The 12,663-nt window shown below is 40.7% G+C and overlaps 1 protein-coding gene across 1 annotated transcript; it reads right to left on the minus strand.

Annotated features, from left to right (window-relative positions):
* Window positions 1-1,659: 1,659 nt before the first annotated feature.
* UTP15 (UTP15 small subunit processome component) lies at window positions 1,660-12,652 on the minus strand. The gene is made up of 12 exons (XM_075020277.1): window positions 12,348-12,652; window positions 11,727-11,819; window positions 11,458-11,642; window positions 10,155-10,333; window positions 9,215-9,340; window positions 8,430-8,565; window positions 7,202-7,286; window positions 4,737-4,886; window positions 4,450-4,551; window positions 4,113-4,246; window positions 3,553-3,611; window positions 1,660-3,044 (listed from the first exon to the last, which is right to left on the minus strand). The coding sequence occupies exons 1-12, from the start codon at window positions 12,435-12,437 to the stop codon at window positions 2,821-2,823; spliced, it is 1,563 nt and encodes a 520-aa protein (XP_074876378.1). The 5' UTR covers window positions 12,438-12,652; the 3' UTR covers window positions 1,660-2,820.
* Between the last annotated feature and the right edge of the window lie 11 nt (window positions 12,653-12,663).

Below are 12,663 nucleotides of genomic sequence, written 5' to 3' on the forward strand. Positions count from 1 at the left end.
GCAGGTGTGGGGGTCACATTCTTCCAACCTTGAATTCAGTTGGAGGTCACGACCATTCCCTTTCCCTTAGTTCCTGCTTCTTTTGCAGTCATCCAGCCTTCAGTGCCTTCTGGAGCAGGATGTCTCCTTTTATCAGTCTTTAGTTCCCTCTTCAACGGCACAGTAGTTAGCAAAGCATGACCCAGACTGGACAGACCAGGGAGTCATGTTTAATTTGAAATTCCCTCCAGCTAAATTAAGGTGAAACGACACCAAACAATCAGTTAAAGATTTTATTCATGATAGATGCAAATTGAACTGGGAAGGCGTGGGTAGGTGGCAGGGTTTCTCACAACAGGAATTGGCATAAGACTACTTCTGTGAACTGTGTAACCCAGGGTAACCATATACATCAATTCAGGGAATAAGGAGATCCCTCCCATTGAGTCATGCAGTTCAGAGCAGACCCTCTTGCTTTCCAGACCCCTCCTCGGAGAAGGGCCCAGGGACGGCTGGATCCACTCTTAGTCTCAGGCTTAGTCAATGGTTTATGTCTTGAAACGGATGAGGTGTATGGATTGTGCAAAAGGAAAAGGAAAGAGAGAAGAAGACAGAGAGAGAAAAAGGAAGAGAGAAAGATTTCACCAGTCCTGGGTCCAGCGTTGGTTCAGTCAGCCAAGGGGTCCAGTTCCAGTGGGCTTGTGCGCCTGAGGCTTCAGTTTGTGTCCTTTTATCATCCTTGCCCCTCCTTCGGGCGGGTGCCCGATATCATCAGGCTAATGAGCAGTTTGTGATCCTTTTGGCTTGGGGGTCATTTGTGGAGCAACTTCTCCTTCCCTGCAGATGTGGCCATTGCTTGATCTTTGTATCAGAACAGGGAGCTGTGCACCCTCCAGCACACCCTCCCCCTCCTGTTGCTGATGAGCTTTTCACCTGGGTTCCTTGCTGTGCCGGGTTTGTCTTTAAGCAGAACTTGCCCAACCACAACGTTTGAGACATTAACTCTTTCAGTCTCTCACACACGCCTAGTTTATACAAAATAATCAGGCTTGCGTAGTGAAGCTATCAAGTACTGGTCCTCCTTAAAGGACAATGTTATCATGTTTAACCCTGAATTGATGAGTATCACCATGGCTAGGCCTTAACTCAAACATGACTACATTAACGCCTCTGGTGCAATGTATTTAAGGGAAACCTGCAGCGGAGAGGGGAGTGGGATGTGAGAGAAACCCCTCTGCAGACAGCGAGGTCAGTGAGGAAGGAGGGGAGGAGGAGTGGGGGAGGAGGGGATGCCCCTGCAGCCCGTGGTGACCCCCCCGGACCATGGAGGGGAGCGGGGGAAGAGATGCCCACCTGCAGCCTGGGGAGGAGCCCACGCAGGAGCAGGGGGATGCCCTCCAAGATGGCCGTGACTCTGTGGGAAAGCCCGCGCTGGAGCAGTCTGTGACTGAAGGACTGCAGCCCGTGGGAAGGACCCATGCCAGAGAAGTTCAGAGAACTGTCTCCTGTGGGAGTGACCCCATGGTGGAGCACGGAAAGAGTGAGGAGTCCTGCCCCTGAGGAGGAAGGAGCAGCAGAGACATGTGACAAACTGACCGCAACCCCCATTCCCCATCCCCCTGCGCTGCTGGGGGGAGGAGGCAGAGAAAAGCGGGAGTGGAGTCGAGCCCTGGGAAGAAAGGAGGGATGGCGGGAAGGTGTTTTTAAGATTTGGTTTTATTTGTCATTATCCTTGTTTTGATTTGATTGGCAGTAAATTGGTAGTAAATTAAACTGACTTTGTATTTTTTCCCCCAAGTTGAGCCTGTCTTTTGCCCGTAACTGTAAGCGGTGAGTGATCCCTCCCTGTCCTTGTCTCGACCCATGAACTTTTCTTTGTATTTTTTCCTCATCCCACAAAGGAGTAGTGAGCAGCTTCGTGGTGCTTTGTTGCCAGCTGGGCTTAAACCATGATAGGCACACCCGTCTTTTCAAAGTATATCATCCTTCTCCAGCACTGCTTGAAGTTAAAATAAACTCCAGCACTGCTTGAGGTTAAAATAAACCATTACCCCAGCATTCAAATACATACTTGTAACAATGTAGACTATCACTTTCAATGTACAGAATTACACAAAAATTGAGTTATTATACTTAACTGAGGATTTTCTCACTGGAGTGCAGTTTACTTACTACATTAATATAATTTGAATTCATTTCCCTTTAGAAGTAAAAATTATCTATTTTCTAGAGAATTATAATTCATAAATATATATGCACTATTTAAAAAATGAAACTAACAAATTTTTCAATATACATAAGCACACACTTGTTTTCTTGAGTCATTTTGCTGTTTCCTATGAATTCATAGAAATCTGAAATGGAGATAAAGCAGGGAGAGAAAACACAATGTAGTCAAGTTTTATCAAATGCATATGTAGTCTTATTCCAATGTCCAAGTACGTGAGATGGGATATTAACCTTAAGTAAGAACAATGACACATTAAAATTCAACAAACCTCAATTATTTTCTGGTAAACAAAAACTGGAAATTTTTGACTGTTTCTGTAATTCAAGTAATTACTTAGTACTGGATGCAGAAAACACTCTTTAAGTTACACAGCTTTGGAATAAAACTTTAAAATTCAATTGTTTGAAAAATATTGCATGGAAAAATCTTGGAGAACATCCTTCTTTCTGTCTTCAGCAATTTAGCCTATTCAGAAACACAGTTTGGAAGACAGAACTTCAACACAAAGGGGCTTATTTTAGAAGTCACTATTATAACAAGTTACCAGGAGAACAGGCCATGTATTTCAAGTCCACATTATTTTTGTGACAATTTGTTGTGATGGTTATCAGTCAGTTATTCATATTTGTTTCAATGGTCTCTGTAAGACCATTACTTTTGTTCTCTTCTAGATAAGTAGCTCTTTTCTCAGTGAAAGTAGCAAACAGTGTATCCATCATTCCCAAAACTTCTAGTAGTTCCTCTTGATAGTCAATCTCTTTTCCTATAGCTTCCTGAAGTCTCAAGAATTGTCTATCAACAATCGCTGACTGCCCAACCACAGGCTGATAAATGTCTGTAAAGAAAAAAAGTCACTTAAGAATCCACATACCTATAAAAACATGAAAATTCTATTAGCTAGTTAGAGATGCATTTAAGGAGTCTGGCACAAGTCCAACACTGTGGACAAATAAGACAACTTTAACAGTGTTCTGAAAACTGTTAATTATTGGTATGTACTCACAGTAACAGTAAGTCAAACTAACAGAAGTGGGTTTTACAACCTCAAATACTATTTTTACCTCACTGGAGAAGCAGAAGTCACTTGTACTATGTAAGTATAGAAACATGAAGTATCAAGAAACTTAAGAGACCATGAGGAGCTTCCTGCAGCTAGTACAAATCAGATACTGACTGCGGTCAAAGTTATCTGGCAATATCTCTTTTTGGATCATTCTCTTGACACTGAGTTCATACTTACAAACAAACCCATAAAGGTTTAGTTTCTTAAAATTGTAACACTTTTTACCTTATTTCCAAGCTAGCTATATGGCTTTGAGAATTTTTCTTTGTGTTGTACTTACCAGTGATCATATCTGCAACAGTCACCAGTACAGGAGTAAATCTAGGCTCAATCACACGCCTGCAAAATTAGAAGACATCCCAATTTTACTGGTTTTGCTAACTGCACTCCTCCTACCAACAAGCAGCTTTCTCATACAGGCGTACAGACAATTGTTTCTTCATGAAGAGACATTACAGAACAGCAGAGATGCAAGTCAAAAAAAGCTACATATGTGGTATTTACCCTCCTCCTTTCAGGGAGGGCGGCGGTTGGAGAACTGGCAAAAGCATCAGGTACATGAAGACAAGAGTATAATCAAGGAGACAGAAAATAATAAACTAAGGGTAGAATGTCTGGCAGAGAAGTAAAATATACTCTCTCATACTACCAGCAAAATTGTTCTGCACTATCAGGTAAATTCTTTCAGTACTATCCCAGACCTTGATATCAGAAAGCAGAAGGCACGTGAGATTTCAAGAGTACCAGTGTTCCACCTGTGATCTGTTGAGACTCTTAGCAAAAGCTATTAAGAAATACAGGTCTCAAAACAGTCAGAGAGAACTCAGGTTAAAATAATACCTTGCCACAAAGGTAAGAAGGAGATTAATTTGCTTCTCGTCTCGGCCAGCAAGCGCACTCCTCAGTGTTCCTCTGCGATGTAGTTCCTGCATGACTGCAACCGTAACTTCAGGAGTATAAAGCCTGATGGGTGGCTGGACATATATAAGAAGAGTTTAGTACCAAAGCAACATCTTTACACACAAAACAGGGCTGCTACCAGCAAAATCAAAACGGAAGCCACACAAGTTTGATTCTTTTCTAGCTATACACTGAAATAAAATTGGTTTGACATACAGAAAAAACCCACGTCACATGACAGCACACAACTCAGATGAGACAAAAAACAATGCCTTACCTCCAGTACCGCATCAAGGGCCTTGGAAGACTGAAAGCTCTTCAGCAGCTTGTCGTATTTCCTCAAAACACGTTTTACAGGTTTACTGACACAGAAATCTTCCTAGAATTGAAAGACAAGTTCAGAATAAGACAGACACACACACACAGTGGATTAGATGTACTACCATGAACAAGCTTATATGACTTTCTATCTTCCCTCCCTTCCCTTTCTTCAACTTAGCACACTCAAAAAAAACCCCAAATTTTGAGGAGTGCTTCAGTATACATTTTCTCACCATGCTATACCTGTTTTGGCATGTAAGTTCTTCCTTTCACATAGGTTCTATATGCTGGTTGTCTCTTCTTTTGAGACTTTTCTTTCCTTTCTTCAGGTTTTTTGTGTTTAACACTTAGCACCCCATTGGTCATGCCTACAACTATGGTTTCATCTTCAGGCTAAAATGAAGAAATCACAGAGTTAGGAACCTAGTGATTTATTTGATGATGCATGCTCCTACCATGCAGATTTTAAATTTTTATGCTTCATGATAAGGCTCTAATCACAGCATTATAGAATAACTTAAGTTGGAAGGCATCTCTACAAGGTCCCATGGTAAAATACCTTGTTCAAAACAGGGACAGCGTCAAGGCTATGATCATAAGCAACATTATCCATCTAATAAATCTTTAAGAAATACCTAGAGGGACTACAGCCTGACTAGTGAAGCAAGCTCAAATATGCATTAACATCCTTCTGCAAGTATAATCTATGACAGGTTTTGGTTTTTTCAATGGTGTACAAGTGCCTTTGGCTATTACATGCCATACAGCAGTCATGAACACCACCTATGAGAAAGCTATCGTGGAACAGCAGAATTTTGAGAAACAAATGAAGGTCGCTCGAAATACCAGTCACTGATATAAATTTCACATACATAACAAAGGTTGCATGTATTTGATACTAAAGGTTATAATTTTAAATAATGCACTGGAGAAAAACACTGACTTCACATATAAAATAGTGAGTTCTGACCTGTTACTATTAACAGATAATTCTATGAAAACATTAAACATTAGCTGAATGCTCAACTGCTGGTAAGAAAAAATAAATAAATAAAAAGCATCAGGAATTACTACAGAAGAAATAAAAACTAGAAAGTCATTATGCCACTGAATAAATCCATTGTCTACCCACATCTTAAATCCTATTTGAGTTATTCTCAAAAAACAGTAGCAGATTCAGAATAAAAGAATCAAAAAAGCCAAAAGACAATCAAAGATAGACTTGATTTGAGACACAACCCTTCAGCATGGGAAAAAAAGACAGCTGAAGAGGGATATGATAAAAGCCTACAGAATTATGACAGGTATGGATGGAGATCAGCTGGTCAATGTCTTGGTTTTGGGCACCAAACGAAGGTAATGAAGGTTCAAATGGAACAAAAGGAGGCAATTCTTCACAGAAAAAGTAGCAGAAATGTAGAATTTGTCAAGGAATCTAGTGAAGGTTAAAAGTTTGTCCAAGGTCAAGGAAAGACTGAGCACGTTCATGTAGAGAAGTTCTTTGAATTACACAAAAACTACACTCTGATGAGTTAACTTCTTGTCCTGGTTTCAGCTTATCCATTGGAACTCAAATGTTTCACAGAAATGAGAGTCTTTGTTTTCTGTTTCCAAGACAGTAAGACACATGCCTTGGCAAACAAATCTTTTTATGCTCATACCTCATGCCCTCTCCTCTTTCCTTCCTCAGGCCAACCTGACACCAAAAACCTTTACGACAAGTTCACTCTATTCTAAATTTCTCAACAAATAAACAACTTTTTTTCCTTTTATCACTGCCACACAAGAGGAGACACAAGGTTCCTGAAAGGCAAAAGATGAGTACAATCTTCTCAAAGTCAAAGGACTTCCCTTCTAAACTGAATACTTTCCCTGCCATATATACTGCCCTTGATAAACACATGATTTTGTACAGATCTAATCAGGTAACATCTGGTATCTAAATGTATTATGTTTAAAACCTCTTAATGCATTTTTGTCCTGGTTTTGGCTGGGGTAGAGTTAATTTTCTTTCTAGTAGCTGGTATAGTGTTAGGGTTTGGATTCAGTATAAGAATGTTGATAACACTGACATTATCAGTTGTTGCTAAGTAGTGTTTATACTACTTAACTTGACTTACAAGTCAAGGATTTTCCAGCTTCTCATGCCCAGCCAGCAAGAAGACTGGGAGGGGACACAGCCAGGACAGCTGACCCAAGCTGGCCAGAGGGGTATTCCATACAATGTGATGTCATGCCTACTGTATAAACTGGAATTGGTGGGGCAGGGGATCACTGCTCGGGGACTAACTGGGCATCATTCGGCAAGTGGTGAGCAATTGCACTGTCCATCACTTGTTTTGTATATTCCAATCCTTTTATTAGCGCTGTAATTTCATTATTGTTATTATTATTATTAGTTTCTTCTTTTCTGTTCTATTAAACTGTTCTTATCTCAACCCATGAGTTTTACCTTTTTCCTTCCAATTCTCTCCCCCCATCCTACCGGGTGGGAGGCAGTGAGTGAGCGGCTGCGTGGTGCTTAGTTGCTGGCTGGGATTAAACCATGACAATTTTTTACTCAGAAAGAATATATTCAGTCATCCTACTCTGTACAGCATTCTTCTGAAACATCCAATCGCAATGAAATAAAAAACTAATTACTTCAGTGACTTATATAAAAAGGTATCAGTAATTACGTTGCCTAGAAAGATTTCTAATGTACTTACTGACAATGCAAGACTGAGGATGGATGTTGCATAGTTAAAGCTGTGGACTACTTTGTAGGATGTAGTACTGTAAATCTTCACATGCCTATACAGAAGAGTAATGATTAAAATCTCATTACAAATGCCTTACTGTAGACACTTTACAGGAATTTCATCACTCTCAGCTTCCATGGATCATTTAAGGAAACTGAGCATTTATACAAAGCATTCTTCAGACTACCACTGAGCTTCTTAGTTATTACCTCTCCTGCAAGAGAAAGGTTCTGTTAAAAGGTACACAAAAGTCAAGGATTACCCTTACCCAAAAAAGATGAAAATGGGGCAAGGACAGAAGAAGAAACTGAAGGCAGATGTAGTGACTTTCTGCCTTCCGCAATGCTTATTAGGAAACACTAAGACAGCATTTCTTCAAATTTGTCCTTAAATTTTAAATGTAAGATCTATTGGCAATTTCTGGAAGTAAATCCATAGACATTCTTGTATCGAGCTGCTCTTTAATGATTTGGTTGAAGGTACGAAATACTTAACAAACAGGAAAACAAAACATTATCTTACAAGTATGAACTTTAGTTTTGTGAGCACTGACTGACAAATAGCTGCACAGCTAGTGTGATCCTTCAGCTTATACTTTGTAATCATAAAGCCTGAGGAAGCCTAGAAAGTACAGAAGGGAGGGAGGGAGCAAGAAAACAGACCACTGTCATTTCAGACCACTTCATATTTCTAATGTCTTGGAGACAACAGATTGAGAATCAAAACTCAGCAACTTAACCCAAACAAAAAAGCAAGGAGGACATATTGCAGCTTCGATACAAAAAGCAACAGCACAGAGACACAAAAAGCAGGCTTTCTAAAGGCAACTACTAATACACTTCCAGTTATTTAAACTGTATTAATGTAAACTTAAGAACAGTTACTTTATGGAGACTGTAAAGGTCAGTTTAGAGATTCAGAAAAATGAAAGCTTATTCAGAAGTTCCCCATACGCATTCCCAAATGGCACATGCAATGTCCTTACTGACATTCAGGCTAGTAAGAGGAAAAGGTTAATGCATATTGCAGAATGTACCTTGGCCCCAAAACATGTTTTCAAGTAGGTTATATCGCTAACAGTTAGAAGTGTTTAAGCCTAAAAAACATGCACAGATTCACAGTGATGTATAATAACTTTCAAGGGAAAAAAGTCCTAAAAAATTTAAATTACAACAAAGCCACAAAATATACTAACCTGTCCAGGGATCCTGACAGTAACCTCTGTCCAGAGCTGTTCAGGCATAAACAAGTTACAGTTTTATGGTGATTTTTAAGTGAAACTAGTAATTGTCCGCCTTTTAGTACATCCCAAACTTTGACATATCGACCTCCTGTGAGAAGGAAGCACACAAAACAGCTTGACATTCATACACATTCACACTTCTCTGGAGAATTTTTCAGAGAGTGATACAGTGCCTCCTTTGCAACACAGTTTTCTGTACCTACTCACCACCCCCATCCATTAGGACTACCTCCTGGGACAAGACACATTACAGGCCTGCTCTTTTTTAGGCCATTCTGCAGACACAGCTGAATGATTCAACATACTCCTTACCAAAAAAAAAAACCAACAAAAAAAAAACAACTAAATACCTCTGGTTTACAGGACTTCTGATGCAATGGCAAGAAGAGACTAAAAAAACCTTGTCATTGAAAAAAGAAAAGGTAGTCCCATCTCTTCAAAACTTCTTAAGTAGGTTCATTCCTTCACTTTAGCACTGGTCTAATTAAAGTCCATATCTTGCTAAAAATGTCTTTTTTTTTTCTTTGGACCAACTATGAGAAAATCAAATCAGAGACAAAAAGACCCCTACCTTCACCCTCCAGATCAACAGAGATTCCTAAAGAAATCTTTGAGAAATCCAGCTGTTACATCACTTACCACTTCATTACCAAATGAAAACACCAGACAAGAAAGAAGCAGCTGAAGTATTTCACAAATTAGTGCCACAGAAAAAAAAATTGATTTTATTGAAGTACCTGCAGATACCAGAAGCCCACCAGAAGGGAACAGAAGCACACTCTCCACAGGCTGGCCATGTTCTATTGTCATGACACTACTTTTTGTCCGTGCATCGAACAGTTTCACAGTGTGATCATAGGAACCTGCAAACACAACCGTATATATCTTCAGTTTCATAATGTCAATTATTTCAAGAACTAAAACAGCCACGTCCTACAATCTAAAGGAGCTGCTGCTAAACAGAAACAGTTTTAAACAATACACCTAGAACCCCTTGTGGTTTACCTTGGTTAATTTATAGCCTTCAGGCAGCACAAGTCTTCTAATCCTGGCCCTAGCAACATGTCAGGCCTTAAAAGTAATTTGTTTTAATTTTATTTCCCTTCCATTAATCAAGTGTGTTTATAACAATAAATATCACGCAACCTGATGAAACCTAGTCTCTTGCGCCCCCTGAAGAAATACTAGGTTTTTCATAGGAATCTACCACAGCTTAATAGAAAGCTACTGCTAGGAAAACCAAAAGCAACTGGTTTCAGGTAACTTCTCACCCAACCTTTCATTTTTGAGTCTGCCAGTTTTGGGCTGTACAAATCACAATGGAACTAGTGTCCTCCTCCAGAAACCTGATAAAACACTTCAGTCAATCTCAACTAAAGGATACATTCATAGGATTTTCTTAAAACTTTCAAAGGCCAGTAAGAACAGTCCTATTAACCCTAGTAGGCTAAAGCAAAAAGATGTTAAAAATTAGTTCACTCACAAGTTTCCCTGCAAACATCAGTGTTAAGCTTAAAAAGCAAGCAAAAAGGAAATAACAAAACAGGCACTGAGTAGGAGGACAGATCCTCCATGTTTAAAACATAAGAAACAAGATCCTACTCTATCAAAAACTATCTTTCTGCATATTTCTTCAATTCAATCCAAAAGAAGCATATATAAAAAATAAAATCAAACCTGTTATAAAGACATCCGCATTCACTTTACTTGCACAGCCACATCTCACATAGTCAGTATGTTCACTGTATGAGGCAATTTCTGTAGCACTCGCAATATCCCACAAATTTGATGAATAATCATCACCACCAGAAAATACTCGGTATTTATCAGACAGGAAGCCCACTACATGAACAGGTCTAGAAAACAAAGTCCACAGTATCCAAAGTCAAAATATATACTTGTTTCCAAAAGAGTTAGTCTGTATGAAAACCTTATTAAAGTATTCTCTCTAACTTAGAAGTTCAAAGCATCTACTGTTGGAAGTTACAAAGCCTCACTTTAGAGGTTAAAAACACTTTAGTTTTTGTATTTCCGGCCAGAAAGGGGTCATGCTGCCAGACGCTTACCTAAGCACTGATATGATCTGCCTTAAAGGGTTTACAGGTCTACTAGATTCTCATTCAAAAGCTATAAATCCTGCATTTGTTACTTAGACGTCTGTGTACTAGCACTATCCATTAGAAAAAATTTATAATAGTGAATTTTAAGTACACCTGGATGGGATATTCTTCATGTCCTTTAAAATCACTATTTAAATCTGTATTATTATCGTAACACCCCAACAAAGAATGACTTCGACAGAAAACAGATACCATAAATCTTATTAAGGTTCACCTAGTGGTTAGGACATAAGATAACACCCGATCTCAACCGACCTCAACACTCTGAAGTTCTGCCGGTGTGCTTTCCAGTGAAGGGGGTTTTGTTGCTGTTCTGGATCAATAAAACACTTACTGGTCTTTCAGAGCACAGCAACCTGTTTAATCTAAGCATTATCATTGTCTTCTCCTCATCGTCACCATCAGAACTCTTCTTCTAACTCCCTCCCCAGCCTAGCCCCACCACCATGCACTTTTTCTGTCTTGCTTTTTTAAGGGATGCCTGCTCTTCCTGGCATATTTCTTCACTGTTTTTGTTTAGCCGCTTTTTAGAACTCTTTTCCTGCCAGCACCAAATAAAATGTGCTTATTGGTGCCATGCAGTCACAAGACTATGTCCACGCAACATATTAACAGACACCTATCTGAATTAGAGGATGTATTTATTCTTCCATGTACTCAATTCATATTTAGAACTTTTTTTAAAAATCACTCTACTTTTGAATTAAATTTAAAAATCTACTTTTCAGTAAGATCTACACGAGACAGTGGCAAGCAACATAGACCAGTATCATTCAGATTTTCAGCAACATGCGAAGCAGACATATGTAAATACACCAAACAAGCTTATGCATGCAAAGAAAAAAACAACACTGTCTTACTTAGTATGGCCATCAAATTGTCTCAGAGGTGCTCTTCCACTAACGTCAAAGAGGTGAATGCTACCTTCCTCGCTGCCAGCAACAAGCAGATTGCCATCATCTCGGTACGTGGCACAATAAGCAGCATCTTTGAAGCGAGAAAACGTTTTGATTGGTTCCTGGGAGTAACGACCATAAATGTGGATCTAGCAAAACAAGAAGACATCAAGTTTGCTCACAGGATACCAGCTGGGGGACAAGAACATAAAACCCCCAGAAAAACCACTTACCCTTGAGGAGGCTGTGACAGCATAGTTATATGGAGGAACCGGGGAGAAGTCGATTTTATTTATTGCACCAAATTCCTTTATCTGAACAGGTGTCTAAAACAATTGTGATAAAGACCATTAAATACACCTAAGCACACCATCAAAAATGGAACACAGCAAACAAAACATATTCCTCCTACAGAGAGCTCACCATTTTCTCCATTTAGAACCAAATCACTTCTTAACTACATCCTACTGAGTTTCTCTTCTGCCAGGCTACTTCTGCTCTTATGATTTTTTTTTTCCCAATTCACCCATCGTAACCGGCCCATTAATTATGTGATTTGAGTAAAAAAAGCCACCTTACTCACTCACGCACGTTTAAAAATACTTTGATTAGTCGCACGGAGGCGGAAAAAAAAAAAAACAAACCCAAAACCCCAAAAAACCCACACCAAACACCAAAACCACATTCCAGGACAGTAAGTACGCCTGCTGGGCCAGCCTGGGGCCCGAGCCAGCCTCCCGTCCCAAGAAGCCGTCCAACGGGTCTCGGGGCGCCCCTGAGGAACCGCTTCTAGCCGAGACCCGCGCGGGCTGGTGGGACCCGAGCCCCCCGCGCCGCGCAGGGCTGCCCCCTACCTTGTAGCCCCGCCAGTACGCCGTGTCCTTCGTGATCCTCTCCCCGAGCTTGGGGAACGCCTGGACCACCACCGGTTTGTAGGTCGCCATGGCCGACCAGCGGTCGGGGCCGCCGGCCGAGACGAAGGGCCGCGCCGCGCCGCCGCCGCCGCCGCCTAGTCGTACTCCCGCCTGCGGGCCTGGCCAGGCGAGGCGCTCTGCGGGAGGAGCTCGGGGAGGGCCTGGCCGGTCGCCGCCGCCTCAGAGGAGCCGGGACCACGCGGGACGACGCCGCCGCTATGGCGAGTCCCACGCCTTCCTCCAGGTGCGCGGGTGG

The sequence above is a fragment of the Buteo buteo genome, chromosome Z (genome assembly GCF_964188355.1).
Source record: "Buteo buteo chromosome Z, bButBut1.hap1.1, whole genome shotgun sequence".
Taxonomy (NCBI): domain Eukaryota; kingdom Metazoa; phylum Chordata; class Aves; order Accipitriformes; family Accipitridae; genus Buteo; species Buteo buteo.